Genomic DNA, 27,423 nt, shown 5'->3' on the forward strand with positions numbered 1-27,423 from the left:
AAGGTTTCAAACTCATCTTTTTTTTCTTTCCCTCCCTTACCCTGCGCGTCGTCGGCAAGATTACTTATCTTTTTTTTCTCTTCTTCTTCTTGTTACCTTTTTTATATACGTACCTCCTAAACTCTTCATCATTCAACTAATACCCAAACTTGACTCGTATTCGTTTTTTTCCCCCTCTTGTTATTCCTAATAAACTCCTATACCATACTTCGCCGTTACGTGTTGTTTTTAAAAATCCGGGTAGGCTACTTTATTTTATTTATTTATTCCTATTGCCTGTTCTAATTCCTTCCGGCGCAGCCCAAGCCCAAAAAATTAATACCAAAAAAATTCAACACATACACAAGGCAAACGCGTTGACCATCGATCCTAGCACAACTCTTGACTAGGTAGGTTAGGTAGTTTCTCAATCATATTTCCCGCAAAAAAAGGTTTCGACCTTTTCTATTTGTTTCCTTTTTTCTCGTCTCTTACCCATCATCGTCTTCCCCTAATAATTATTTTTCCATCACACACGAACCAAGATTTTATCAAGAATCAAGAAACCCACACCCTATTCAACCGCGCGCAAATTCCTTGCTGATCTATTAATTTAGTTGACCGATTGGGTCCGCTTGATACATTACTTTCTTTTATTGGGCCACAGCACCACTCCGATTCGTCCATTTGATTCACCCATAAACCATTCCTACTTTCGAGACTCTTGTCTCCTGTTCCCGTTTCATCAGTTGTTGCAATATCAACCGCGACGATGAAAGGCAAACGACCTGTTGGAAGGCCGCGTAAGGGAGAACCTGACGTCTCTCAAGTCAGAGTTGAGGTAACAGATGATCAACAAGTTGGTCATCTTAATGTGAAGTCGCACGGCCATGCTTATAACGGACTTGAAGAGCGCCTTAACGAGGTCGAGGATTCCTGGGAGACGGACTCACTATTTGAGGATGTCATCGATGACATTACCGAGGATAGATTTTTCAACGATGGTAACTTCCCCTATATCACTTTTCTATTACTTCTAATTCATTCTTATTTTAATTATTAATCATTAATTTTACAATACTAATTATATTTCGCAGTTGATGCCGTTACTCCTGAGCAAGCTGCACGTTATCGTCAGCAACTTCGCACGATTGGCCCCCAAGAGTTTTGTCGACTCACTGTTGACTCAGGTGCCATCACAGCTAAGAAGCTCCTGACTGCCTTCGGAATTCGCCCGCCCGCTTTTCTTGAGGGGCTGCCTGATGATAACTACTTCAGCTTACTCACCTTGGCTATGACCCGTGAATTGGCTAAGCGCGCTAAGCTCCCCAAGTACAATACAATTGACGATGCCGTCACTCTTCTTAAGCAGTCTCGCAACATCGTCGTACTCACCGGAGCTGGAATCTCCACCTCGCTTGGCATACCTGACTTCCGTTCCAAGGAGACCGGTCTTTATTCGCAACTTGAGAAATTAGATATTGGAATCAGCGACCCGCAGGAAGTCTTTAACATAGACGTCTTCCGCGATGATCCCACTATCTTCTACTCTATCGCCAAGGATATTCTCCCCGACACGAAGGGCCTATACTCACCAACTCACGCTTTCATCGCCAAACTTCAGGATATGGGCAAACTTCTCACGAATTACTCGCAGAACATCGATAATATCGAGGCGAATGCGGGTATTAAACCTGAGAAGCTGGTGCAGTGCCATGGTTCATTCGCCACTGCCACATGTCAGAAGTGTGGCCACAAAGTACAAGGTGATACCCTCTTTGGTGAAATCAAGGCTGGAAGGATCCCTCGATGTGTCAAGTGCATCGCTGCACTCCGCGGCAACGGCGCTATGAAGCGCAAGCGCTCCTACAATAAGAACACAGGTAAGAAGAGCAAACGTCGAAGCTCCGATGACGACGACGATGATGACGACCAGTACGATATTCCTGCGGCAGGTGTTATGAAACCCGACATCACTTTCTTTGGCGAGGAACTACCCGACGAGTTTAGTCAACGATTAGAAAAGCACGATCGTGACCTCGTCGATCTAGTCATCGTAATCGGCACGTCCCTCAAAGTCGCACCTGTCTCCGAGGTCGTTCCCTTCCTTCCACCTCACATCCCACAAATCTATATTTCGCGCACGCCAGTCAGTCACATCAACTTCGACATCGACCTTCTTGGGGACTGCGATGTAGTTGTCGCCGAACTATGCCGTCGCGCTGGATGGGATCTCAATCATAAAATGGTGTCGCCAGACCAAATGGTAGATATCAAATTGGAAGACGGGTACAAGAGCCGTCATGTCTTCACCGTTATCGACCCGAAGACACCACAAAGCCCAGAGCTATAATCCACCCCTCACCCACTCTACCCAACACAAGATGATTTACTCACCCACCACACCACATAGCAATTCCCTCCCTGATGTTCGCTGGCGTTATTATTCACCTTTCAAAATCCCAGGATGGCGTATTACAGGGGGACATTTGTTTATTTCACAGCAAGGCGTTTGGGAAATTACTCGACTAGGACTATGTGTTTTGAAAGGTTTCTCGTTACTTTAATTGCCCCCGGAGGATTTACAAGAGGGTTTGCTACCTCCGAAAGTTGCACCAACGTCGTCTCAAGAGTTTCGAGAGATAGTAACAGTTTTTTTCTTCTCCGTGCTCGACGCCGTTGAATTCACCATACTCGAGGCGATGCAAGGATGATGAGTCGCGCATGGTTGAACGAAAGAAAGAGGATATGATTTTTTTTTGCCAATGATTCTGATACAGGCCGTTCGTCAGTGAGAAGGGCTGTGTTTTTTTGGACGACGGCAAAACAGGATCCTAATATCAGATGGTCGATTAGTCAATTAGTTACTTGGTGCTTATAGTAGCTACATCTATTGTCTAAAATAAAACAAATAATCATAAAATGCATTATCATACACCGTGAAAACCGCCCGCAATTCATGCAATAACTTATCATGACTGTTGTACGACCCTACCCATTTTGGCTATTTTATTGACCCCAGAGTTGTCTCGCAATTGTTCATCTAATTACTCTTCCCTTCGCCCAATGATATAAGTGGCGTGATAGTTTGTCGGCGGTAGAGCGAAGCAGTGAAACCATTCCCCCTTGATGATTCGATTATTGAAACATGACCTATCGTTCATCCATAGGCCAACCAGCTAGTCTCATGCCATTTTTACTATAGCGTAGCCACGTGTCATCGCCCGATGGGCTCTTGCGATCAGTCAGTCGAGGTCTTAGGTAATTTTATTTTCTTCATTGGAGGCGAATTCACAACGTAGAAAAGGTGGCTAACTACCTAGATATATTCTTCTATACCTAGGTCTAACCAGGCTGTTATCTGTTTTATTAATAGGAGGGTGTATCTAGATGTCGCCCGTGCTTAATTGGTTATATGACTACTTACCTAGGTAGGTACTGACGACATTGTGAATTATCTCAGTGATGCTTATATTTTGTCTTCATAATTGAATCTCTTTGTTTTGTCTGTTTGTAACTTCTAAGTCCACAAGACCCAAGGATGTGTTTTCTCCCATCCGTAACTCCATATCCTTGACGAGACCTAGTAAAGTGACATAACTCGTTATTGTTTTCTTAATATGAAGTGAATAATCATGAATCAAACCAAATATATGTGTATCCCGCCATTCTTAGACTGCTTCTCTCCTTCGGTTATCATCACGAGCTTGCAAATTCTTGTATAGCTGGAGCACCCGGTTTTTCCGCCCTTCTTCCAGTATTGACTGTTGTTCCTTATCCCAATCTTCACCAAAACTAGCGACCCAACTCTTGTAAACCGATCTTTCCAAAATAGTGCACCAAATCGGATATATGGCAGGTGTAATATACTTAACGCACATCAGTAGTATAGATGCAATGTTGGATGGGCTATGAGGCAGCTGTGTGATGGTATATATAAACAATGCTTCCCCAAGAGGAGTAGAAATGAATGCCGTGTATAGAATGATTAGATCGATACGTGGATCGAAGCCGTGGACCGGTGAGAGTATATAGGTGGCAGGAATGACGCAGACAATCCACACAACATACAGAATGTAGAACGGTAGCCATCTGATGGGGCGGTTGACCGGGCTAGGAATTATGCGTCGCGCAAGGGCGTATTGGTAAGGGGAGGGTCCTGCAACTTGTTAGATCCATATGGATACGAGAGTTCAGTGGGGGATGGGGCTTACCCCGTTCGATTTCTAGATCGTATTCCTTGACCATTCTATCTAGATACACCTTTCTGTTGCTGTTGACCTCTAACTCTGGCCGAAATAGCTGTGTAGCAGTGATAGGATAGTCGTAGATGACGGAGATCTGCTCCGAGAAATTGACTTCGCCAGCGCGACCACATTTCCTCCGGGTTATGTGGACGCAAGCACCTCGAATCTTCCCGTAGAACTTGTTGATATCTTTTTCAAGGAGTATACACATTGCAAAATGGCTACCTCCATCGACTTGGAATCTATCACCACTGCATCTGTGCGCCTCTATATTGCATATAAACACATTTCCCTTCGTGATAATGGAATGGGTGCCGTCTAATCTAATTAGCGGTAAAAGGAGCATGGGCTGGAGGTCTCCTGAATCGGTTTGTAAGGAGCGGTCATGGACAGTTAGTGATGGCTTGAGACTGAGATAGTCCCCGCTCACAGCGACGGGTAGCCATCTATCTGGATGGTGTTCAGTCTCCCGATACCGAGGCCCACGATTGAATACGAATGAAAGGGGGATTGTGGGACAGCTGGAGAGAATGGCGTTCGAATTGAGCTTCATTACGAGGTAAGAATTGAAGTCCACTAAGTTGCAGAGAATTAGGTACAACTCGTCTGCTTTCGTGGGATTCCGGTGGATTAGAGTGTTCCATGTGCCTACTAGAGCTTCATAGTAGCTTTCTTCCGAGAAGCGCACTCTTCCCCGTCTCTTAGGCTCGTACGAGGATAGGAGTTGGGTAAGGGAACGCTTGAGGTCTCTCTGAAACTGTTCTGGGACTGGGTCCAGTGGTGAATGGTCTTCATAATCTGGTTTCGCAGATATGGATTTGGAAATTTTAAGAACGTTGCGATACATAGCGTGTAGCCTAGTAGGTGTAAGTGTGTGAGCTGATACTGGATTGAAGGTGCCGTCTGCGAACTGGAAATAGCACACGTTGCTTAATGAGCCTTCTTGATGCGTCCAGCTTCTTGAGCTCCAGTTACAGGAAATGATGTAGCCCATAGAATCCATGAGCGGTCGAGCTCTAAGTCGGAGCTGTTGTAGTTCGTAATATAGGATTAGCACGTGGCTCGCGCCGGCGTAGACGGCGGCCATTTTATTGATAGCATCGAGACGGAGGTCCTTTCTCGATTCGCCTGTTGGAATGCATAGTGTATCGATCCAGAAAGATCTCGATGTATGCTGCAAACTGCTGAGGATGGTTCGAGCCCAGTCAGCTTTGGATCCATTATTGCTAGATTGCTCATAGAATAAAGATCCCCTACTACCAACCCTGGGTAACGCGAAAATCTGCCTAAAAAGTCTTTCAATCTGGCACCGAGGGAGCGAATTCGATTGCGGATTACCGATCCCATCAGCCCAAACGTGAGAAATGGCTGCATATTGATTCGGTGCCGTGGCGGCTCGTAGATTTAGTGTGATGTCATTATTTTCTTGGTCTATTCCAACACTGACGATTGGGATATTGCCTTGTCGAATAATGCGCTCGAGATCCGATTCATCCACGCCTATCATAGAGCACCTACAATCTCGTGTTGTATGGACCGTCTCGTACGTTTCTTCGTTAATATTGCTCGCCACACAACGTTTCTCCGAGTAATGGGAATGGCTAGTTCTAGGACGTTCCCATCGGCGGAGTAGAGAAATAAAGTAAGCTATATGAGGAGGCTGTGTCGCGCATATCCGACTAATATGGCGCGGGCACCATCCCAATGAGCTCATGTGCCTTGCCAACAGCTGCGTCTGGGGAAAATCTTGCTCTAAGTAGTGGCAATCATGATCGACGTAATAAGGTGGGTAATTGCCATCCAACGAGCTGAGGAGCACGCTAGCGGAGAGAAGTGCTACTGGGAGAGGATCTTGCGTTGCACAGGGAATACTTGAGATCTGAGCAATGTAGGATCTGGCCGAGCTACAAATGGAATCTCTGTGAGGCTTTTGTTTCATTCGTGTGTATGAATATGGGTCCGTAATTTCACTGATTAAATTCGTAAGTTTGGTTGATGTGACGAGCCTTTTGTTGTCATAGGTTACGTAGGTGAATTTTGATGGATCGATAGACGGCTCTGCTCCCACACATTCCTGGATAAGCCCAAAGTAAAGCCACGACTGGACTAATCTTGCGCAGTCCAGAGCGCTGCGATCACGAGTGAGTCCGAATATTGACTGGTTATAGCTAGGGATGAAACTGGAGATTTTGATCTCATGCGCGCCTGGAATAACTCCACTGATACTAAATCCTGCCACATGCCAGAATTTGTATGGTATAATGTCGAGGAAGGGTACAGCGAGATGAGAGGTTCTAGAATCGGCAGGCCGCGGTAAAAAGTCCATATTTGTAGTACAGTAAAACGGGATGCGGCGGCGGATATTTGCCGATAGGGATTCTTCTCAATCGCGGTCCATTCAACTTACAGCTCCAAGTTTTGAACAAGTGTAATGGACCTAGAGAAATTACTAGAGCTGTATATAAAAACATCTCATCTGCGCATAGAGTGGCACAATACGGGCTGTGAATATGCATATCTGCGCCACACATCTACAGTAACCAATCAAGACTTGATCACATCAGAGTGCGTCGTAAGTGGCGGCATAAAATCCTAGGGCGCTGGGCTACCGCGTTGATGAAATAGAGATGTAAATTAAGGTATCCTTTGGAGGGACGAACCATTTAGGTACCCGCGTGTCAACATTTCGGGGAGCCCATATTTGGGAACGTAAATTGCCTAGATGATTCTTTAATATCGAACGTAACACATGCCTATCGACACCAATATTATGACATTAGAATTTCTACATGATCTCCCTACAGCAAACTCTCATACTTATCCAAGCCCGACCTCTGGGGTTGCTGTTGCTGTTGTTGTGGCTGTGGCGCAGGTTGGCTTGGTGTCATAGTGTTCATACCGCCCATCATGCTACTCATGCTACTCATGCTGTTCATGCTGTTCATACTCCTATTCATGCTCCCCATTCCTGAATTCATCATGCTGCCCATGCTTCCAGTTGGTTGGTGAGATGTGGCACCAAAACCACTGGATGGCTGACCGAATGGCGACGTTGAACTCTGTCTTTGAGCTCCTGGTGGCGGAGGTAAGCTGAATCCTGTTGGTGTGCCACTTCCCCTAGATGGTGGTGGAGGGAGAGAAAAGGAAGATGATTGGCTCATAGTTGGTCTTGATTGACCAAGATTCATATTTGACATCCCTGATGTCACTGCACCGAATGATGGGGCCGGCGGTGACATCGGGGTAGATGAACTGGAAGCCCATGGATTGGCCGTTGCCGCAGTGGTAGTGGACCAATTGACCGCGGATGAGTTTTGCGGTATAGTTGGCGCATTGGTAGTATTTCCTGTTGAGGGTTGTAGAGGTTGGGAGTATTGCGTAGATGAAGGGGTTAATGTTCCGAACTGAGCGAGATCCGGCGTGACTGTTCTGAAAGTGGGTTGGGCTTGGGTAGCACCAAATTGACCGGGTCGAGGAGCAATAGTAGTAGCGGTAGGGCTTGGCGTTGACCAAGAAAATTGGGGTGATTTAATCGGCGGCGAGGTGACTGTTGAGGCAGCGGCTGATGCTGGCGCCACATCCCAATTTGCGTCCATTGGATCGCTCGAGGTTCGGGTGACTTTCCCCTTGACGAGCCGCTCGAAATCATCTTCTGTAGCACCGTTTGTGGAATCAAATGTCGTCCCAGTAACACCCCCAAATCCTATGAAATCGTCATTAGGAGTCGCAGCCCTCGCTCCTCCATTCACGACCGAAAGTTCTTGTAATTTCTTCATTTGTTCTTCCTCGACTTTCTTGGAGAGTGATTTGATTAATCCCATAAATGATTGGAATTGCTTGAGGTCTAACAAAGGACCTAGACTCATACTCCAGAGGATGGGTAGGATATCCATGGCTACAAAGTCGGCGTCGGCATTATCGCCTACAACTCGTAGAACATCTAAGGCGGCCATCATAACTGCCGGCTCTTTGGTTTTGATGGCTTTTATAAGTGGGATAATTTTCTCTTGCATGGTGTACTTGTCTAGAGCACTCGACGACGAAGTCTTTTTCTTCTCAGGTCCCAAGCCGTCAAGTCCGTCATCGGCTGAGGAATACTCATTCGAGCCGCCACAAAGTATGACAAAAGCTCGACAGCCGCGAACCTTTATGGCTAAGCTGCTTGTTTTGCTAAAGACGGCAGCGATGACTGGGAACAATTCGTTCTTGATAGTGCTGAAGTCTAGAACCGGCAAAACGACCGGTAGGCCGCGCAAAGCGGCATCGACGAGTGAGGGCGTCGGCGACTCAATAGCTGCCAAAATGATCGGTAACACATCTGAACAGGGTCGTTAGTCTATGTAATTGTATGAAGCAGCGAAATCCGTGAGACGCGGTGGGTGAGGCGGGTATAAAACCATAAACTCACCATCTTTGAACTCCTTGCCAGATGAGTTTTCAGCTATCTGACTCGTATTTTCCAAAACAACCATTAAACCGGCATCCCTGGCTGGATCCTTCTCTTGCGTCTGCTTGGCATTCACAACGAAAATCTCCTTAATTCTCGGTCGTATCTTCTCCGAAAACGCTCGTCTCGACGATGGTAACAGATCCATAATCTTGAAGACATTCTGAAGGATGAGCGACAGAAGATCTTTGTCTTTGAGCTCTTCTAGCAATGCCGGTAGGACTTTCTTTTCCATAACCGACTTCGGGAAGGACGGTAAGACCTTGTTAAGACCCCTCATAAACTGAGCCTTTTCATTAGGGGTCTTGGCTGGGAAAGCATCCAAAAATCGAATTGTCGACACCAAGATATTGTCAAAGTATTCGCTCTCCTGGAACTCTCGAGCCGTCATGCGCTGCGCAGGACGTCGTGTAATTAGTCGTGGTAGTACGTGCGCCGATAGATCTCTTGGCAGTGGCCTCTTCGATAGAAATCCATTCCCAGAAGACGGCACAGTCGAAGATGACGTAAACAACCTTTTATAAGCCGAGATGCTACCACTACTTTCTATAGGTGATCGATGAGGTGAGTTATATAAGGCAACACATAAAAGTCCGAGTGAGAACATGTCGGCAGAAGATGTGAGATTATTATCCAGGACGAAGTCTGGTGAAGTAAAATCAAGATTGATTTGTACATGGCGAGGTAACCGGGGGTCTAGATTGAGAACTTCGGAAAGACTAATAGGTTGAACTGATGTTGCTTTTGTCGAGTTCTCCGGCGGACTACAGAAAGAGAGACCACTAACTTTCCAATCGGACTGTATTTGTTTTAGCAATTAACTCCATAAGTACGTTGAAAAGGGGACCTGATATCAATGGAAATAGTCTAGACCCACCTTAGAATTGATCAGCACAGCGTCTGGAGTTAAATTCGCATGGACGAGACCGGCGTTCTCATGGAGGAATTCTAGAGCCTTGCTAATCTGAAGCAAACCCTTCTGAATCTCAAGCTCATCGATCTCTAGTTCCCGTCTGCGTCTAGTACCGTCGGAGTCTTCTGTAACATATCGACTGGAGCGACCTCCGACCCCACCTGCTCTCTCTTGGTCATCTTTCTCTTGTAATAGACTCGCTAGTGACGTAGTTACGGGTTCGGTAACGAACTGTAGACCTGATCTAGTTTCTTCAACGGGTTCGACAAGTTCTAGGATGCTTGGGTGTCGCAGTCTGGCAAGAGAGGAGGCCTCTTTCTTTAAACGTTCCGTCACCTCGTCTACGGAGCGCTTGAAGGCTGCTGCGCCTGATCGACCTAAGGAGCCGCCTGCACCATATAATCAGTATTTGCTACCATATTCCCCTATGCGCCCAATTATCCCGTCCAATATCCCAAGATTTTCTTACCATGCGACTCTAACGACTTTCTCTCAAAGACAAACACAGAATATGTCTTCCCAGTCGACTTCTTCTTCGCATCGTATATCTTCCACGGACCAGCTGTGGATGTTATAGTCTGCGAGACGGAGTAGTTGGAGTTGATGTTGGAGGAAAAGCTCTTCAGCGAGGAGAACATGATTGGCGACGAAGTATTATGCGACAGCTAGCGACCCTCATATCGTAGTGTTGTTATAAAAAGAGAGACATGTGTCTTGCGATTTCGTTGTTCTTCGTTGTTCTGCTTGTACTCTAACTTCCTCTTCCTTTATTATGTGTTGAGTTTGAATCTCGGGTAACTAGGCGGCGGGTAGGTCTCGTTCGGGCTAATCGGCAACGTATCCGATGATAGTATGATAATAAGACGGATAGACTCAACGTCTACCTTATCTTCCACCGTTGCGAAAAAAGGGGTATCGTAATTAACGCGCTTCGTAAAATGACGTACGGGTCGAAGTAGGCACGAGGTGTTCTTTTTTGGAACAAGTTTCGCTTCTTTTAAGATTTAATGATTTAAGTATTATCTATCTGCATGTGGAAATCAACGCAACGCGCCAAGCTGGGAAGCTCTTGCCTGACATTCAGGGGACCCTTGTTCGTTGTTCCTCCCTCTTATCCACGTGGCGGTGCAACGGAGACAGCTAGCTATAAAGCCACGACTGTTCCAGGCTCTCCAACTTCTTTAGCTTACATAAACGTGGCAAGGGTTAGATTAGGTTTAGCACCATTGTCCGTCATACATGAAAGGATACTACGCTAGCTTACGATTGGTTATCCGTTGATTCGGTGCAGGTACGGAGCTCCCTTATATCCACTATCTTACATGGGATTTAGCGCCCTCCGAGATCGCTTGTCCATCCAGTCGGGATCCGCACTTTTTTTCTCCTCTAAGTCGGAAATTGAGTCGAGTTCGCGGTCGGTAATAATAGATAGATCTCCCAGCTTAGCTTGTAACTGACGCTACAAAGGCGAATTGGGGCCGTTTTATTAATCAGGTCATTGCCCGGCCCCGTCCCTTCTCTTTGGTAGGAAATTGAGTCAAAGAAAGTAACAACTGGTTTTCAATCGAAGAAGGCATATTAGACCATCTCCCCTCTCACTCTCCTTCATTTTCTTGCCTTCTTTTCTGTGTTGTGTACACCGACTCCATTCGTAACTAGAGAGTAGCATATCATACAACATGCTTCGTCAACTACTCCCAAGATGCGGGAGAGCTCTCCGAGCACCCATTGCTGCTCGTTCATCATATGCGCTACAGCAGACACAAAGATGGTATAGCATTCAGCCCGAGGCGGCTTCGTCTGCGAAACCCATAGACATAGACCCCACGAAGTTGGCTATTACCAAGACACAATCGCCGAAGACACCCAAGGACCCCTCACAGCTTATCTTCGGAAGGGAATTCACAGGTTCGCTTATGATTCTATACCTAAACTTCACTACATAACCTAACCTCCCTTGTTCTTAGACCATATGATAACCATCGAATGGACCCAATCCGACGGCTGGCTCGCGCCTCAAATACAGCCATACCAAAACCTCTCCCTCGACCCCGCAACCTGCGTATTCCACTACGCCTTCGAATGTTTCGAAGGCATGAAAGCATACCGGGATTCACAAGGGCAAATCCGTCTTTTCCGCCCCGACAAGAACATGGAACGTCTCAACAAATCCGCGGCCCGCATCGCACTCCCCACCTTCTCATCCACGGCAATGATCGAGTTACTCTCCAAATTCGCCAAGCTCGAGGAACGCTTTATTCCTAGCCAAAAGGGATACTCATTATACCTCCGCCCAACTCTCATCGGCACCCAGCGAACCCTGGGCCTAGGACCCCCGGGTTCCGCCCTACTTTTCGTAATCGCATCCCCGGTAGGCCCATACTACCCCACCGGCTTCAAAGCAATCTCGCTCGAAGCCACCAACCTAGCCGTGCGCGCATGGCCCGGCGGTGTCGGCGACAAGAAACTCGGCGCCAACTACGCGCCATGCATCGTCCCACAGATCGAAGCCGCGAAGCGTGGTTTCCAGCAAAACCTCTGGTTATTCGGACCTGAAGAGTATGTCACTGAGGTCGGTGCCATGAACTTGTTTGTCGCTATCAAGGATAAAGAGACGGGTCAGAAGGAACTTATTACTGCGCCCCTTGATGGTACTATTCTTGAGGGTGTAACACGAGACTCGGTGTTGAGTCTGGCGCGCGAGAAGTTGGCGCCTGAGGGCTGGTTGATTTCGGAGCGCAAGATTACTATGCAACAATTGTATGACGCCTCGCTTGAGGGCCGATTGATTGAGGTTTTCGGCGCGGGCACTGCCGCCATTGTGAGCCCCGTCCGCAAGATTAGCTGGAAGGGCCAATTGGTAGATTGCGGATTGAGCGAGAACGAGGAGTCGGGTGAGATTGCTTCCAAGATGAAGGACTGGATTGAGGCAAGACAGTACGGAGACGAAGAACATGAATGGAGTCACCTTTGCTTATAAGGGGAATACTGGGGTGAAATAGAGGCAGGAGGTTTAGCATTTTCAAGCCACCGTGGTTCACATAGATGGCGTATTGTAGTTAGAAATGGCGTGGCGGCGTACTTACCTAGACCATCAAAAAATCATTGATTTTGAACATATATCGAACATGACAATTTGAGACTTCCCAATAAAGACCGATAACATCCCAATGGGAAGGGTATCATAACGCGTGGTACACAAAATTCAATTGCAGCTTGTATGTAGGTAGTAGTTAAGCCGCCTCACCAGCTTGGAGGCGATCCGTCTATGATGATGGGGTTTCTCTAATCGAAGCTGATCCCTCCGCCAAGATGGACGGAAGTGTAAAATAAAAAGCAAGGAAAGCCGGGGATGTGTTTCATGTACAAGGTGACAAATCTCGATCCTGTTATTTGTACCAGAATTCCATTCCTGTGGATCATTCTCTATGGTTGTGTAGGTGTGAAGGTTTATCTATCCATCATCACTATTTCTTCTCGGGGTCTTCGAGAATACCTTCGGCCTCTAACCTTCGTCGCGCTTCTTCTAGAGCCCACGTTTGTATACTAGAAATGAAGTGGTTAGCTAAATACTTATAAAATTGAGAAAACATGGTGATCGATAGGGAATGTCGTGTGGTGACTCAATCCGCCACCCAATAGAAAACACGAGTACTGTATTCCACTCAATCCACCCACGCATTCGCCCCTCTTCCCCATCCCACATCTAAACATAAAAAGCACTCACGAGGTATCAGGCTTGAATCCGTAAGCGATAGCAGCTACGAGAATGCTACCGCAGAAACCGTAGATGAATGGGCCCTCCCAGCCTTCCTTCTGGTACTTCTCGCCGGGCTTGACGCCGAACAACCAACCGGTCGGGGGGTCGTATTGCGGACCGTGGGAAGCGGGCGCTCGAGATGTCGCTGAGAAAGTTCGGATTGGTGTGGATGATTGTTGCTTCTGTAGGGCGCGCGTAGCCCGCACGGCAGCGTTTGGTCGGACGGCGGGCATGGTATCGGTTTGGGGTTGGTTGGTTGTAGGAATTGAGGTTTGATGAGGGGAGTTGTCTTTTATCTAGACCTCCCTATTACTCTTTTTTCCCTTCCTCTTATGTTTGGTTGTTCTTCCCTAAATCAATCGATCGTAGGTTGCCGAAAGAGGGGGGTATGGTCGGGCAGATGATGTAGATCGTAGGTTGTCCGAGGTGGAGTGGAGATTGGGATCGTTCCTCGTAGTAGTTTCGTTTGAAGGTGCTGGCTGCGAAGGTTCAATTCGGTGAAGTCGGTTGAGCGACTTAGAGCAAAGTGAATTGTACTAATCAAGTGGGTCCCCCCTACTATGATTCGCCACGTGACCGAAACCGGGAAAACTTCGTTCTTGTCGGGCAGTCGGGTTACTCGGCTTGGCATCCCCGACCTCCACCTATTTATTTTCGTCACTGAAAATAAATTTCTTTGTCCTGGACAAACCATCAATCTGTTTCTTCCCGAGACCTTTATGCCACTTACCGCGACATCAATCGTTAATACCCGGAGTTTTTGAACGTATTCGGGTATCGGCAGCAAGTGTAAGTTATTTATTTTCTAATTACATTTCCTTTCTCCATCTTTAATGATGACCAAACACTTCTAAGAACAGCCAACTGAACCATCATGTGGATTCAATCATCATCAAGCTCAACAGTCTGACTCAATTAAACCCATTCAAATATCTTGCAATTCTTGGCTCGGTATAGCATTGCTAATTCATTTTAGATTCCCGATTCTGTTGATGAAGATCGCGGGTGTACACATGCGTTGCGAAGGCCTCTGATGTCATCGCGTATATGTGGCGTAGATCTTGAGCCTGTTACTGAGGAATTGAATGATAGTGTAGCTTTAGATATATTAATATTGGATATCGTTCTACTTTTAAGTGCGGTGTACTTTAATTTCCTTTCTATGTGCTAAATATGAACCGAATCTCTATCGTATCATGCTATTTTATCGAACACAATTGCACCTTCACTCCCATTTTCAAAGAACTCCATCTTCAACTTCTCGACCTTACCCTTTGCCCCAACCTCAAACTCAGCACGAGCTAGTTGCCTAGCAAGCCCATTGGCCACATACAAAGAATCCACGATAACCACCCAGTATTCGCCCGACACATGTCCGAATTCAAATGTCATCTGCCACTCCATGTTATCGCGAATGGCCTTGAGTTCACTCTTCTTTCCTCCTATCCTTGGCCAACTCCCAGAGACTTCATCCTTACCAATCAGCTCGAGTGTGACGTTCTGGTAGGCCGGGTGATAATAAACACCGACGTAGTCCTCGAGTGGGAGTGCTCGAGGAAGCGGGGGATCTGCTCGATCCGGGTATAAGTCATCTACCGCTGTCTCGGGTAACTTGAGCTGGCTCTTTAAGATTTCATTGACCCTATTCGTAATTGTTAGTACCAATAAAGCCCGAAAAGGCCCAGGATGATGGAGCCTCTCATAGGAAACTTACTGCTCAGTATATTCGAACCTCTCTTCCTCCGGAATATCCAGCTTATTATCAATAAGCTTCCACGAGATATCCCATCCTACAAAATTACTCGTCTGCGCCGTATTCCCAAGCGTCACGACACCATACTCCAGATCCGGGAGAAAGTACACCTCAGCACCATACGCCTCCATACCTCCACTATGCGTGAAGATTCGATGCCCCTTATACGTACCAACCTCCCAACCCAACGCATAAGCCAGCGAAGAGTCATACATCAACTGATTCTCATGCGCCATAACAATACGCGGTAACTTCAACTCCAAATGCGCCTCCTTCGGTAAAACCTCACATCCATTCTCCACGCTCTCATTACGACTGGTCCGATCTCCCCGTATCAAACACTGTATCCAACGCGTGTAATCCTGTACATTACTAACAATCCCACCAGCACCACTAGCGAGATACAAGCTTTCTTTCGGAACCTCAACAAACCCCTTCCCCTTCCCTTCCACACTCCCATTCTCAAAATTCGAATAATCCCAATAATACCCCGCAGCAACATCCTCCCCATTATCCAACGCTTCCTCCACACTAAAATACGTCCCCACCATCCCCAACGGCTCCCAAATACGCTCACGCATCGTATCCCCCAACCACTGCCCGGTCAACGTCTGCACAACGTGCGACACGACCATGTACATGAGATTGCAATACCGCCACCGAGTCCTAGGTTCCGTAACAGGTGGCAAGTATCTAAAACTGCGTACTACATCGCGCACGGTACCCCGATGGTGATCGGGTCCGTAGTATTGGCCTAGTGCTTTATCGTGCCGCGGGAAACCGGTGCGGTGGGATAGTGCGTCTTCGAGTGTGAGATGGGTCTGTGCCCATTCGTTGCCTGGGGGGAGGACGAAGTCGTCTCGGATTAGGTGTGAGATGGGGGTTTGCCAGGAGAGTGGGGATCCTTCGGGGGTGAAGTTTCCGGAGGCGATTAGGAGGGATACGGTGGCGGCTGTGAAGGCTTTGGTTGTGCTTCCGGTGTAAAAGAGTGTTGATGGTGTTACGGGCTTTGAGGGGAAGGTGCCGATGCCGTAGCCCTATGTGTTATGTTAGCTCTGTGTTGGATTTATGATTGATATCTAAAGTGGAATCTTTATGCGCCTCATTCCCTTAACACAATATGATATGGTATACTTGATAACTCATATCCCAACCCCTAACCACAAATTTGATCACTCTCAAATAACTGAAACCAATCAAATAATGATTTCGCCATGAACTCTTCTCTTTATCACAAAGTCCATAAAGTTGTAGATCCCTCTTTTATATCAAATACAGAGCACCTCAGATAGTCAACAACCAACTCAAAACAAGAATTCAACAAAATCTCCAAGAACAACTCACCTCAGTCCAAATATCTACCCCATCAACAACGCCCACCGCCACGCCTGGTACACGCCAGCGCTCGAGCGATGCTTCCGCGAATTCCTTAAACTTATCACCCAACGGGTAATTTCTCCCTTTACCACCGCCACTTACTCCATTTCCTGCAGATAGGACTCTCTGTTCCTCTCTCCGTCCAAAATTTGCAGGTTGGTCGAGCGCAAAAGCCGTGGGTAGGACAAGCAAAGCCGCCCCGCGCTCAAGCGGGAGCCTCATATCAGCGGACAGGCAGGACAGATACGACTAATCAAGGTATGCTCCTTTGAGTTGTCCGTGGGATTGCGAGCCCCCCAAAATATAATTTTGATATCTACGAGTATAAATATGAATGAGACGTTTGATTTACATTTTAATGCGGCATCATACCAGGGAGAGATAGGCGGCTTAGAAGGATCTTAGTGCACTTCTAGGTAGTAATTAGTGGCTTGGGCGAACCCCGCAGTGCACTGTATGCGGCGTAATAGACGTAATAGGGGAGGTTGGGGGAGCCTCACTTCCTCCAGCATATTGGTACTTATTTGAGCAGGAAAAAGGGAGATAAATAGGATATTTCTATGTGATAGATATTCATACATTATGTAGCTAGACACTTAGCCAAGGAAGAGACGAATATCGTCCCTTCCCGGCAACACAAGTCTTCATCCAAACCATCAACTACAACATACACACTAAAACACAACCACAAAATCATCATCCCATCATTAAAATAGAAAGCCCCTACAACCTCGCAGTTGCTGGCTCAACTCTTTTATTGTTGTCTGTTTATTTAGTATTGTTGTTCGGGTATTTTCTCTATAAACGAATCGCACATAGAAACGAATCCACCTATCCACATAGCCCGCCATTGTCATCATCTACCGCCTCTACCACCACCATCACCAAAGTGTTTAATTTTAAAAGCACCATGTAAGTAGTCAACCACCCATGACCAAACGTGCGTACCATCGCCACCTAGCCAACAAAATCTAATCGAAATGGTCCGGCCAAGTGGAAGCCTCCTTTTTCCTGTGAGACCTTGTCATACGTACGTGATCATCGGGTATATTCGCCTCAGGATACTATCGTTATTGGTATCTGGCTGAGTGGTGCGGTGGCTTTTCGTATACGCTGCTAGCAAAATGTCGGTATGTTCCGTGAACAAACAACACACTGCTACATGAGTCGGCAAAATCTCAATACCCTTCGTTTTTCCTACTCCAAAATAATCCCCCCTTTGGCTCGCCTGCTCCCCTGCAAGCTGTCATTACTCATTTCTTCAGTGCTTCGTAAATACCCGAAACAACTAGGTAGCATCCATTTCGTAGCCGATGCTATCGGGGTTGATACCCTATAGCCCTGTCCCCGCCAGGAAGTGATAGCCGAACTACAGTACCTCATCCTCGACTGGGGCCGAAGATTGTGCTTCCTTCTTCTGTTGGTCCGCTGTAGCTCTACCTAATACATCGCCTAAGGCAGACGGGAAGCCTATAGAACGGTCTGGCGTCTCATCGTCTGCTCGTTGCTTCTTTAAGGGACTTCCAATAGTCGTATCTCCGTTGAAAGCTTGAGAAAGTAGGTTTGCTACCGAATTAGGAACGGCTTGATTGCTTGATGACGATTCCGTGGGTGTGGATTCCCCAGCGTTAGCGCCTGCACCAGGTGATACTCTCGAGCTTGATGCACCGGAAGCATCGGGTTCCGTTGAATGCTGTCGCTTGAGCTGTAATGCAATTGTTAGCATAATTGTAGTATTTATGAGGCTGACAAAACTTACGCGAATCCGGTCAATACCAGCTTGTAATTCCCCGGTTACCTTGGCATCTTCTGGTGCCAGATGGGTCTTGACGTCCTTGTCGTCATTCTCCTGCATCTTGGTAAGGGGATCAACATCGTTATCATCATCGTCATCACTATCTTCGTCCATAAGGTTGCCGTTGTTTGCGCTGCTGCTCTTCCTCCGAGCCTTGCGTCTCTTGGCTTTTTCGGCCCCTTGATCTCTAAAAGCGGAGAATCCAACGGTACCAGTAGATTTCAATGGGCCGAGGCCAGAGAAATCTAGTTGAGTAGATCGTCTCTTAGCACCCGGTGCTTTTTGGTCGTTTTTGGCGCCGGGGAACAATCCCATCTTAGTAAGTTGGCCTGTTTTAATGTCAGCATCTAACTACAAATCACATCCAAAAAAGTTACTTACGTTGGCCACGGTAGAAGAAGGTGAAAACCGCATATGGTTTGTCGGGACCGTCGATCCCAGTCACTGTCTGAGTACTGATAGTCTTCGGATCCAGAGTCTTCGGCTTAGCAAAACTAGTGGTGTGCTCGACGTCCGCATCGATAGCCCCATTGCTACCCCCCTTGTTTTCGGCATCACTTTCGTCATCATCGTCGTGGGCATCGAACTGAGGTGAATACTCTCCCTTCTTAATTTCTCCAGAGGCAATCACTCGGAACATAGCCACTTTAATTTGACCGGTAGCTTCAGGAGGTTCGTCGTCATCAGACATAGAATCGTCACCCGAGTCGTCGGGGCTTCCTAGAGGGGATTGGTCGTCCGCACCGTAGGCTAGAGTATCTCGAGTCTTTGTAGTCTTCTCCGCTTCCATTTCACCACCGTGGGGCGTAGATCTATGCCGGCGGTGACGTCTCTCGAACTTCTGTCTTCGTTTCTCAACCTTTTCTGCGGCATCGTGGCCTTTAAGGTCTAATCCGTTGAGCCATCTTTCTAAACCGACCTCGCGGAACAGGAATTCTCGCTCGGCTAAGCCACCGCCTTCACTGTCAGGAACTTGTACCCAACGGCTGTTAACCCAGGTTTCTTCTCCTGGCCGTAATAGAGTAGCGACCTCCTCTTTAGCTCGTCCGTCAAAATAGATATATGCAGCGATAGTTTCGTTTTCGGAATTTGTCATAGGGATATACGGGGTTACGGTGTTGGCATGCTTGGAGGGATCAGAAGTCGACGACGGAAGAGGCCCCGCGTAGAGGGGTCTCGGGTGGGGATTCGCAGCGGTTGGTTTCGGAGTCGTGTAGGGAATCGGGTGATTGGGCGTCAGTAAGGTGATTGAGATTGCGAATTTGGCTGCTTCATGTTTAGATGTCTCCGGGTTTAGCTGAGGTTGCGGAACAGGTATGTAGGTGCTGATGCGAGAGAGACGAGATTGCTTCTGCAGACCGTATTCCGGGAGTGGGGCAGAGTTCGCATGAATGCTAACTGCGATGCCCTTAAAGCAGGGCATCGTGAGTGAGAATTAGGCGTGATAATAGAGAGAATTGTAGGTATGGTGAAGAAGCGGTCGACTCGTTTTTTTTCTTTATCGCGTGCAAAGGGAAGAAATTCCGGGAGGCGGTGGAGAGTTAACTCGAGCTATGTTGGGGAGGGAAAAGTTCCAGTAGCTGTTTGTTAAGAAACCAAGCTTCACTAAGTATTGATACTGTGGAAACTTGGCCCCGTTCGAGTTTCGGTTGTAGGTGGGATCGTCTCGAAATGGGGAATAATTCGTGGCAACGAGGTAAGTAATGAATGTAGTGTAAGGCGAGGAAATGAATGGAAGATAGAGAAGAGGTAAGGTTCTAGGTAGGTCCTAGCTAGCTTGGGCAGTAAAAAAATAAAAATAATAATGATAAAATAAAAGAAGGCAATTTGCACACTTCCTCCCTCGGCGGTGTGCTAGGTAGTCCTGGTTTAGGTAGGTAGGTAGTGTAGGTGAATTTCCAGGTCCTCTCACTAGCTACCTAGGTACTAAAAAAACACTGTACTGTAAGAATCATCAGCCCCAATGCTGCATATGTCCCGCAGGCATTTGGGTCTCGAATCGCAGAGCCAGTAGGAATTGTCTTGGGCGTATGGGGAATTTTTATTGTATTGAATTTCTTCTTTTGGTGTTTGAATCAAGCCTGATCCAAGTCACGAGTTACTTAAGTCGAGCGAGTAAGAGTATGCCGTGCAAACCGGGCCTTAATGTGTGGTATTGTAATGTAGGTACCGTACTGTGTATGTACACCACGAATATCGTACCGTACCGGGTTCAAATGCTCTTTGGCGGTGGGATTTGCGTGCGTTGAAGACTCTCCCTCTTGCACTCGCTTGTTACGAATTGTGCACGATTAAATACACTTCTTGTTAGTTATCGTATGTGAACAACACTCTTTTTTATAAATAATATTTGAGTGTATGCGAATTTCAATCAGTGGAATCAGTGATAATGCGACCTATTGTCCTTTTTTTTATGTAAGTTGGCATTGCACGTCTTTTTGTCGGTGGTGAAAAAAGTCGAGAGAAAGATGTTGTAACGAAAGAAAGTCAAAGACCCAGTCGAGTCCTGGTTCGGTTGTCAACCATGCTCCATGGCGGGGGACACTGAATCATTTTAATTGGTCGAGCCGCCGTTTTGGAACCCCCTCGTCACCTGAACACGTCAAAGGTTGCTACGCTGTTCAACTGCTATCAAGGTTTAAAGGCGACGGAAAGGTATCTAGGTACCTAGGTACTGTACATGAAATCCCACCCCGGCTTTCCAATTGGTTGAAATTCACAGGTACAATATCTATTACATGCACTTCGATGGCACGAGACTCCCTACGTACATATTTTATATGTAACTAGATCTGTACTTTTCAAAGATAATTACTTGGGCAGAATATTCCGGATCGAAATAATGGTGAAATAACTTCATATTAAATAGAATAAATGGGTGACCAAGAACATCTACTCTACGTCCGAGTATCCCATGCCATCAATCAATCAAGACTTTCCTCCTCGTGACGATCGTCTACGCAGACTTCCCTCCTTCTCGTGACTGTAACTTGTCCCAGCACCTGACTCTCTCCAGACATCATCACCATCTTCCTCATCGTCCGCCGGCTGATCCACCAAGGTCTCTCGCTCCGGGGTCTCTTCTTTGACTTCCACATCATCGTCGTCGTCGTCTTCCTCTTTCTTAACTTCTGAATCTCCATCACTATCCGAATCCCCCGTTTCATCATGTGGCATACCCTTAGGAGGTGGACCCATCCAAGGACCACCAGCAACAATATCCTGCCCAATTTCTCCGGCTCCATCAGGTTTTCGACTCATGAAGTGGCTTAATATTAACCATGCCAGCCCCGTGAATATCATCTCCGCAATCCAGAAGACAGTCGTACACACGACAAATGAGATAATCCGGTGATTGTACATCGCCCAACGAATCCCCGTTAAACGAGCGACAAGCGTGACTGTAGCCGAATATACCTGAAGCGTCTGCCCGGCCTGCACATCGAGTAGGATACTAAGCGGCAATACATTTCTGAATTCGACTAACTCGCCCATCGGAATCGTGAGTGTCGTCTGCTCCGAAGCTCCGGGGTAGAATATGTGATATAGCAAAAACATGACGCGTGATGCTGTACTTACGAGCGGGTCTTCGTACGGGATCAACGTAGGCCGACGACTCATAAAAACGACATTATCTTCCTTTAGGTGGGCGTAAGGGTCCTCGGTCGCAGCTGAGAAAGAAAATGCGAACGCGCGATTATCCGGCACGGATTTCATCGCGAATAGAGCGACCATGAAGTTTCCCTTTTGGAGATTCGAGGGAGACCGCGGCACTGTGAGTTCTATCGATACGTCGTAAGCCTGCTCGAGCATGAGGCTCGAGGAAAGTGATGCGACGCCATATGGATTAATACCGGAGCTATGTACGGGATCACATATTAACTAATATCGCCAATTATGAAGTAACAATTAAAAAGATAAAAAAGCCCTTACTCATATTGTAAATGCACCGGGATCGATATAAGCTTCTTAGGCACGTAATTGTAGTAGAAGATGGGATAAGCCAAAGCAGCGATGCACAATAGCGCCAAGGATGCGGCCCCAAATAATGCAGCGCTCAAATACGTTCTCTGAGCTGCTGGCGATGTCGCAGCTCTATAGGAGCCTTTTACGTATTGCTATTTCATGATGATATTAGCCCCAGATAAATTGTATGTTCATACAGGTATAACTCACCATTTTCCCTCGCGAGGCAGAAGCGCCCTTGGGCGCCAAACCTCTCGGTCGATCAGAATGTCGTTCTTCAGATGAAGCACTAAAAGACGAAGAAGCTAAAGAAGCAGCAGTAGCAGCAGTAGTGTTAGTTGCAAAAGGAAAGTTAGAAGATGCCCTGGGTAGAATAGGTGGAAAGCATGTGACGATGTTTTGGTTTCTGTTACTAGCGACGGAGTTCTTGGCGACCGACGTGCCGCTTCCGTGCCAGCCCCTCGGGGGACCATCGACGTCATGGCGCTGCTGACTAAGCCTACGAAGTTCATTGTCGAGGAACTTTTCAAATTTGAGGTTCTTCATCTTATCTTTTCCTTATTTCTACACAATGGTTCAATCTCAAAATTCATGACATATCGCAATAAATCGAACGAACAGGACTGGTTTATGTGGTATATATATTAAAATGCAATCTCGTTAAAACTCCCCAATCCTTGAATGATTGCCCTGCCTTGAAATTGGCAAAGAATAATGACTTACACAGAATGCTCTCCTGAACACATGCAAGGTGCAAGCCTGCTTTAGCAAGAAGAAATGACCAAGAACTCATAAAAAAAGAAGTAAAAAAGCACCCATATACCTGCTCGCCTGCCTGCTTATAAGACACCATATGTTGTCCATCACCTCCCCGCGACATGCCTATTCACATATCCCACCGAAACATCTGAAGCAGTATTAACTTTCATGAGTCGTATGAATCTTTGTCTCGTCAACCAAGAGCAAGAGCAAAACCAATGACCCCCCTTATGATGAATTTTAACAAGGTTGCAGATAATTACTAGGCACCAGCCCACCTCTGCCAACGCCTTGTCCCGAGTGAATCTCGGCCTCCCACCATCCATCGTCCTGGTGTCGAAGAACAGCTAGAGTATCGCCTTTGGCGAACCCTAACTCTTCGGGAATTGCTGCTTGGTACATGTATAGTGCTCGAGCTGTAAGAATGTTAGTTTCTATACTAAATATCGTAGTCGATACTTGGGAATAAGGCTTACCATAATGTAGAATAGCACGGCCATCCGGTGTGTACTGTCTGCTCGGATCCGCAACACTTTTACTTCGTTGTCTTGAAGTCTCTGCTACAGGGTCTCGTCCATCATAGAAAGTCATGGCTCGTGAACTGGAACTTGTATCAGGTCTTCCATTACCTCTTCCACGCATCGATCCGTAGACAGATCCTTCTCCGTTGACTGGGGCAAGCTGCATAGCCATTTCTCCGGCCCTACTAGTTGGTCGGCTGTAATCGCCTCTGTATGGCGATGGGGATGTCGCTCTTATCGAGTTATTGGGAGAATTGTGTCCGTAATATCCTGACTCCGAGCCACGTTTAACAGACATAGTCGCCTGCGGCGAGTTGCGCGAGGCACCATAAGAACTCGGCGATGCCGCTGGAGACTCCCGTTGTCGACTACCGCCATATGAACTTGGTGAAGCCGCTGGTGAGTTACGTGTCTGGCTGCTGCTGTAAGGGTTTGGTGACGCTGAGCGGTAGCTTTGGCTTTGCCGCGTTTCTTGGTGGGTTCTAGCCTGCGGTTGTGGGGAAGCGCTGCGCGGGGCTGCTGGTGATGCTGCGCGGGGCATCTCGTTGCCTCTGGTCGCAGGTCGAGAAGAGGTACTGCTGTTAAAAGAATGGCTGTAGACACCAGATCCCGGACGTCTTGCACTAAAAATGTCTCTCGTCTGTTCCACATACTTCCGCGATGCCTCTTGCATTGCCTTGGAAGTAACAGCTGGAGGAGGGACTCCCAGCCTCTGCACTTGTTGATCATACGACGGTGGCGGTGTTCCTCTCATACCTGCAGCCGCATCAGTGCTCGCTCTAGGGACAGGGACGGATCGGGACATGGCAGGAGATCGGTCGGGCGCAGTTCGATCGGGTATGGTCCTCTCTGGTGCAGGTCGGTCCGGCTGAGGCGTAGCAATGCCATGATAGTGATCTGCTGAAATCCTTCCTACAGCTTGCTTATTACCACCAACACCAACACCCTTGAGTTCCGCAAGAGCTGCGGCAATAGGATCTTGCTCCCGAGGAGCAGGCTCACTCTCAGCAGCAGCAGCCTTCTTGCGCTTATCTGTATTGGCCACAGGAAACACATTTTGCCCAATATTCAGGGCTAGACTTGCATTGGCCTCGATAGGCTCAGGGCTAGCTGTCTTTTCTATCCTGTCTGGAATTACGGTTTGAGGCTCTGGGGGTTGATAAACTTGGGGACGTCGAGAAATAGGAGTGCTCTGGGAAGACGTGGTAGCCACAGGGCCCCAGGTGTTTCGATTCGATGACTGTTGCGGCTGTTGTATGTCCTTAACACTCTTCCTACGGAATGGACTATGGTTCTGGAAGAAGCCGCTCTTTTTCTTCATCATGCGCTTTTCTGGCTGCGCTACTACTACTGGCTCCTGTTTTATAGGTGATACCTTGCCGCTCGGTGGTTCTTGACTAGAGAACGACGTCGGGTTCGAATATTCGCTGTTATCATCACGGCTTGATGGCCGTGCTGACAGGTTGGAGCTGGTTGCAGAGTTCATACCGTCTGTACGACACAGCATAGTCATCCCGTCCATAGGATATGGGTCGTGTGGAACCGCTGCAAATTGAGAGGCGTCGTACTGCTGTGTACTGGTGCTTCCTTGTCGTCGTTCTTGTGGGGCTACTACAGATCCTGAGGCTTTCTGTGGTAAACCAATTGGCTCTTTGCTGGAAATGGGAGGTTCGCTACGAGCCATATCCCGCGGGGTGAGTGGGCTAGGGTCGTGGCGCTGCAGGTCTCTAGTGAGAGAGAGTTCTGGCTCGTGACGCTGTAAATCTCGAGCCTGTATATCCCGAGTTTGTAATTCTCGAGGTTGTAAATCGCGAGTTTGGAGTTCCCGTGGCTGTAGGTCCCGGGTTTGAAGTTCGCGGGGTGTTAAATCTCGAGGCTGTAAGTCGCGGGGGGTGAGATCACGAGAATAAGCTGGATTAATCTCAATGCGTTGTAAATCTCTAGAGTATGAGGAATTAGGTTCACTGCGTTGCAGTTCTCGAGAATATGGGGGATTCGTGTCGTTGCGACGTAAATCTCGAGGAGCAGGAGGATCAAGGTCGCGACGTTGAAGGTCCCGGGCAAGGGCAGAATTGGGATCATGATGAGATTCGTAGGTGGATGGCTGAGGTGAAGGAGCACGGAATCCGGGATTGATACTCCTCGGGTATTGCTGCTGCTGCTGCTGTTGCTGTATAGCACCTCTTTGCCGTTGGTCTTGTTGGGAGACAACTGCGCCTGATGTCTTTTGTGAGGCTATCGCCGGCTCTCTGGCAGCAGGGGCGGGTGGTTCCTGATGCGCTAGGTCTCTAGCGAGAGCTGAATTAGGGTCGTGATGCGACTCGAAGGTCGATGGCTGCGGTGAGGAGGTACGGAAAGCAGGATTGATACTTCGTGGGAATTGTGCCACCGAATAATTCTCATCGTCTGAAACCTCAGAATGATGGTCTTCTACATCACCACGGCAGAAGTTGATATACTTGGGCGGGTCGGGAATTTCTTGACCAGTGCCCCTTTCACTGATGAAGTTGATGATATCCTTCTCGACGTCCATATTCTCAAGAGACAGGCGGATCTTCTCGCATGATGCGTCATCGCTAACACAAACAGTCGAGGCGATATTGGCAAATGTCCATAAGCTACTCTTTGTGAAATCCAATCTCTCCTCCTCTAGGTCTTGGAACTTATCGGCGGCGGCCTTCCATTCTCTGTTCCACCTGGCGGTTGTTTCTTCGAGCACCTTCACTGCATTTTCATATTCCGTGTTGGATGTAGCGAGGCTGATCTGTGTCTTTTCTAATCTGGCCTTGTTTTTTCGTTCCTCCTGGCCCATGACCATGTGACCTTGGGCAAGATAGCCCTTAATTTTCAAGCAATCGTTCTCATAACGGTCACGAGTCTAGCAGCAATAGTGTCAGAACTTGCACTAGTATGGTTAGAAAATGATTACACTACTCACCTTGTTGACCTGATTGGTTTGTTGTATTTTGATCTTGAGCAATTTTTCCACCGTATTTTGGACGATCTTCCGCCTTTCTTTCATCCCTCCAGCGAAAGCAGCTAACGGCTCTTCCAATTCGGTTTTCATTTGGGCAGCTATGTTTGCATGTTGTTTGGCCATCGACTCGATTTCTCCTCGTACGGTATCTAGAGACAATCTTAGGCTTCCCATCTCGTGAGTACCTAGCGGCTTTCGGCATAGCGACATGAGTTTGCGTGCGTATTCGTCTTCGATGGAGGAGCGAGCTGTTGTAGTACAATTGTTAGCTTATGCTTGGGAATATAAATGTCAATTGAGGTGCTTACCGCTATAAAAAGATCTGAGCTCGTCGCTGGTCTGCTTCGCAGAGGCCATGCGATCGAGCAATGGACCTACACCGGCGTCATCTTTGCCCCAGAAGTTGTTGGCGACTGGTTTTATAAATTAGTATTCTGTATTCCACGCCGTATTTGTGAATTGGGCCTTGGGAACATACACGACAGAGCAACTGTCGGGCCATCTATGGCCGCGGGCATCCTCCCCTATTCTCGTGTAAAAGTTGAGAGTAATTGTGTGCGATGACCGGTGAAAAATATTAATGAACCCGGTGCCGGCGCGATTGTGGTATTTCGATTATCGATCGCTTCAAAAATGTCTCGAGATTAAAATTTTGGCTAATGTGAAAGTTAAACGGTGGTATCGACTTCCGAGGAATGTAGGAAAAACGTTGAAAGTGTATGTACGGTAAGGTTCAATTGGCAAGAGGACCCAACTAGAAAGGCGCAGCACACAAAACTTGGAAAGAATTGTTTACAGATGCTAAGCTGCAATTGAGTTGCCCGAGCGACGGATCCTAAGCTTAAATGATTGGGGTGATCCGACCTAACATTTGTGGGGTGGCTGGGTCGTTCCGGCGCTAAGCCCAGTGAAGTAGCCAATAACAGGGT

The 27,423-nt window shown here is 47.4% G+C and overlaps 9 protein-coding genes across 9 annotated transcripts; 2 read left to right on the forward strand and 7 right to left on the reverse strand.

The window, feature by feature from the left end:
• Nucleotides 1–751: 751 nt before the first annotated feature.
• On the forward strand, nucleotides 752–2,332 carry F4822DRAFT_430519 (putative histone deacetylase SIR2; the record flags this gene model as incomplete). The annotated part of the gene is made up of 2 exons (XM_051461312.1): nucleotides 752–983; nucleotides 1,077–2,332. 2 exons carry the CDS (start codon nucleotides 752–754, stop codon nucleotides 2,330–2,332), a joined length of 1,488 nt encoding a protein of 495 aa, XP_051313548.1.
• A 1,101-nt stretch (nucleotides 2,333–3,433) lies between these two features.
• F4822DRAFT_407559 (uncharacterized protein) lies at nucleotides 3,434–6,684 on the reverse strand. The gene is made up of 2 exons (XM_051458501.1): nucleotides 4,194–6,684; nucleotides 3,434–4,138 (listed from the first exon to the last, which is right to left on the reverse strand). The coding sequence occupies exons 1-2, from the start codon at nucleotides 6,550–6,552 to the stop codon at nucleotides 3,651–3,653; spliced, it is 2,847 nt and encodes a 948-aa protein (XP_051313549.1). The 5' UTR covers nucleotides 6,553–6,684; the 3' UTR covers nucleotides 3,434–3,650.
• An 87-nt stretch (nucleotides 6,685–6,771) lies between these two features.
• Nucleotides 6,772–10,676, reverse strand: F4822DRAFT_292037 (ARM repeat-containing protein). The gene is made up of 4 exons (XM_051455047.1): nucleotides 10,056–10,676; nucleotides 9,551–9,975; nucleotides 8,635–9,472; nucleotides 6,772–8,544 (listed from the first exon to the last, which is right to left on the reverse strand). The coding sequence occupies exons 1-4, from the start codon at nucleotides 10,222–10,224 to the stop codon at nucleotides 7,025–7,027; spliced, it is 2,952 nt and encodes a 983-aa protein (XP_051313550.1). The 5' UTR covers nucleotides 10,225–10,676; the 3' UTR covers nucleotides 6,772–7,024.
• Nucleotides 10,677–10,876: 200 nt separating this feature from the next.
• On the forward strand, nucleotides 10,877–12,735 carry F4822DRAFT_407563 (branched-chain-amino-acid aminotransferase). Its single transcript, XM_051458502.1, has 2 exons — nucleotides 10,877–11,494; nucleotides 11,554–12,735. Exons 1-2 carry the CDS (start codon nucleotides 11,266–11,268, stop codon nucleotides 12,564–12,566), a joined length of 1,242 nt encoding a protein of 413 aa, XP_051313551.1. The 5' UTR covers nucleotides 10,877–11,265; the 3' UTR covers nucleotides 12,567–12,735.
• F4822DRAFT_407565 (ESSS subunit of NADH:ubiquinone oxidoreductase-domain-containing protein) lies at nucleotides 12,736–13,889 on the reverse strand. The gene is made up of 2 exons (XM_051458503.1): nucleotides 13,314–13,889; nucleotides 12,736–13,132 (listed from the first exon to the last, which is right to left on the reverse strand). Exons 1-2 carry the CDS (start codon nucleotides 13,577–13,579, stop codon nucleotides 13,054–13,056), a joined length of 345 nt encoding a protein of 114 aa, XP_051313552.1. The 5' UTR covers nucleotides 13,580–13,889; the 3' UTR covers nucleotides 12,736–13,053.
• A 471-nt stretch (nucleotides 13,890–14,360) lies between these two features.
• F4822DRAFT_292064 (beta-lactamase/transpeptidase-like protein) lies at nucleotides 14,361–16,787 on the reverse strand. The gene is made up of 3 exons (XM_051455049.1): nucleotides 16,444–16,787; nucleotides 15,061–16,136; nucleotides 14,361–14,988 (listed from the first exon to the last, which is right to left on the reverse strand). The coding sequence occupies exons 1-3, from the start codon at nucleotides 16,696–16,698 to the stop codon at nucleotides 14,541–14,543; spliced, it is 1,779 nt and encodes a 592-aa protein (XP_051313553.1). The 5' UTR covers nucleotides 16,699–16,787; the 3' UTR covers nucleotides 14,361–14,540.
• Nucleotides 16,788–17,845: 1,058 nt separating this feature from the next.
• On the reverse strand, nucleotides 17,846–19,694 carry F4822DRAFT_430525 (uncharacterized protein; the record flags this gene model as incomplete). Its single annotated transcript, XM_051461313.1, has 3 exons — nucleotides 17,846–18,181; nucleotides 18,236–18,600; nucleotides 18,653–19,694. 3 exons carry the CDS (start codon nucleotides 19,692–19,694, stop codon nucleotides 17,846–17,848), a joined length of 1,743 nt encoding a protein of 580 aa, XP_051313554.1.
• Nucleotides 19,695–21,111: 1,417 nt separating this feature from the next.
• F4822DRAFT_407570 (putative adipose-regulatory protein-domain-containing protein) lies at nucleotides 21,112–22,626 on the reverse strand. Its single transcript, XM_051458504.1, has 3 exons — nucleotides 22,448–22,626; nucleotides 22,205–22,389; nucleotides 21,112–22,130 (listed from the first exon to the last, which is right to left on the reverse strand). The coding sequence occupies exons 1-3, from the start codon at nucleotides 22,448–22,450 to the stop codon at nucleotides 21,200–21,202; spliced, it is 1,119 nt and encodes a 372-aa protein (XP_051313555.1). The 5' UTR covers nucleotides 22,451–22,626; the 3' UTR covers nucleotides 21,112–21,199.
• Nucleotides 22,627–22,781: 155 nt separating this feature from the next.
• Nucleotides 22,782–27,232, reverse strand: F4822DRAFT_407573 (uncharacterized protein). The gene is made up of 5 exons (XM_051458505.1): nucleotides 26,973–27,232; nucleotides 26,803–26,907; nucleotides 26,456–26,742; nucleotides 23,473–26,395; nucleotides 22,782–23,412 (listed from the first exon to the last, which is right to left on the reverse strand). The coding sequence occupies exons 1-5, from the start codon at nucleotides 27,010–27,012 to the stop codon at nucleotides 23,237–23,239; spliced, it is 3,531 nt and encodes a 1,176-aa protein (XP_051313556.1). The 5' UTR covers nucleotides 27,013–27,232; the 3' UTR covers nucleotides 22,782–23,236.
• Nucleotides 27,233–27,423: the final 191 nt, after the last annotated feature.

Source organism: Hypoxylon trugodes (assembly GCF_022578975.1).
Source record: "Hypoxylon trugodes strain CBS 135444 unplaced genomic scaffold F4822scaffold_6, whole genome shotgun sequence".
In the NCBI taxonomy this organism is placed as follows: Eukaryota; Fungi; Ascomycota; class Sordariomycetes; order Xylariales; family Hypoxylaceae; genus Hypoxylon; species Hypoxylon trugodes.

Coding starts and splice junctions, on each gene's coding strand:
- F4822DRAFT_407573 (XM_051458505.1), bottom strand. CDS start 27,012: ATGCCCGCGGCCATAGATGGCCCGACAGTTGCTCTGTCGT. Junction 26,396..26,455: donor AAACCAATCAGGTCAACAAG/GTGAGTAGTGTA, acceptor TATTGCTGCTAG/ACTCGTGACCGTTATGAGAA. Junction 23,413..23,472: donor CCGTGCTATTCTACATTATG/GTAAGCCTTATT, acceptor ACATTCTTACAG/CTCGAGCACTATACATGTAC.
- F4822DRAFT_407563 (XM_051458502.1), top strand. CDS start 11,266: ATGCTTCGTCAACTACTCCCAAGATGCGGGAGAGCTCTCCGAGCACCC. Junction 11,495..11,553: donor CTTCGGAAGGGAATTCACAG/GTTCGCTTATGA, acceptor CCTTGTTCTTAG/ACCATATGATAACCATCGAA.
- F4822DRAFT_407559 (XM_051458501.1), bottom strand. CDS start 6,552: ATGGACTTTTTACCGCGGCCTGCCGATTCTAGAACCTCTCATCTCGCT. Junction 4,139..4,193: donor CGATCTAGAAATCGAACGGG/GTAAGCCCCATC, acceptor AACAAGTTGCAG/GACCCTCCCCTTACCAATAC.
- F4822DRAFT_292064 (XM_051455049.1), bottom strand. CDS start 16,698: ATGAGGCTCCCGCTTGAGCGCGGGGCGGCTTTGCTTGTCCTACCCACG. Junction 16,137..16,443: donor GGGTAGATATTTGGACTGAG/GTGAGTTGTTCT, acceptor CATAACACATAG/GGCTACGGCATCGGCACCTT. Junction 14,989..15,060: donor AGGTTCGAATATACTGAGCA/GTAAGTTTCCTA, acceptor AATTACGAATAG/GGTCAATGAAATCTTAAAGA.
- F4822DRAFT_407565 (XM_051458503.1), bottom strand. CDS start 13,579: ATGCCCGCCGTCCGACCAAACGCTGCCGTGCGGGCTACGCGCGCCCTA. Junction 13,133..13,313: donor GGATTCAAGCCTGATACCTC/GTGAGTGCTTTT, acceptor CTTCATTTCTAG/TATACAAACGTGGGCTCTAG.
- F4822DRAFT_292037 (XM_051455047.1), bottom strand. CDS start 10,224: ATGTTCTCCTCGCTGAAGAGCTTTTCCTCCAACATCAACTCCAACTAC. Junction 9,976..10,055: donor AAAGTCGTTAGAGTCGCATG/GTAAGAAAATCT, acceptor TATATGGTGCAG/GCGGCTCCTTAGGTCGATCA. Junction 8,545..8,634: donor TGGCAAGGAGTTCAAAGATG/GTGAGTTTATGG, acceptor GACCCTGTTCAG/ATGTGTTACCGATCATTTTG.
- F4822DRAFT_407570 (XM_051458504.1), bottom strand. Junction 22,131..22,204: donor CCGGTGCATTTACAATATGA/GTAAGGGCTTTT, acceptor TCCCGTACATAG/CTCCGGTATTAATCCATATG.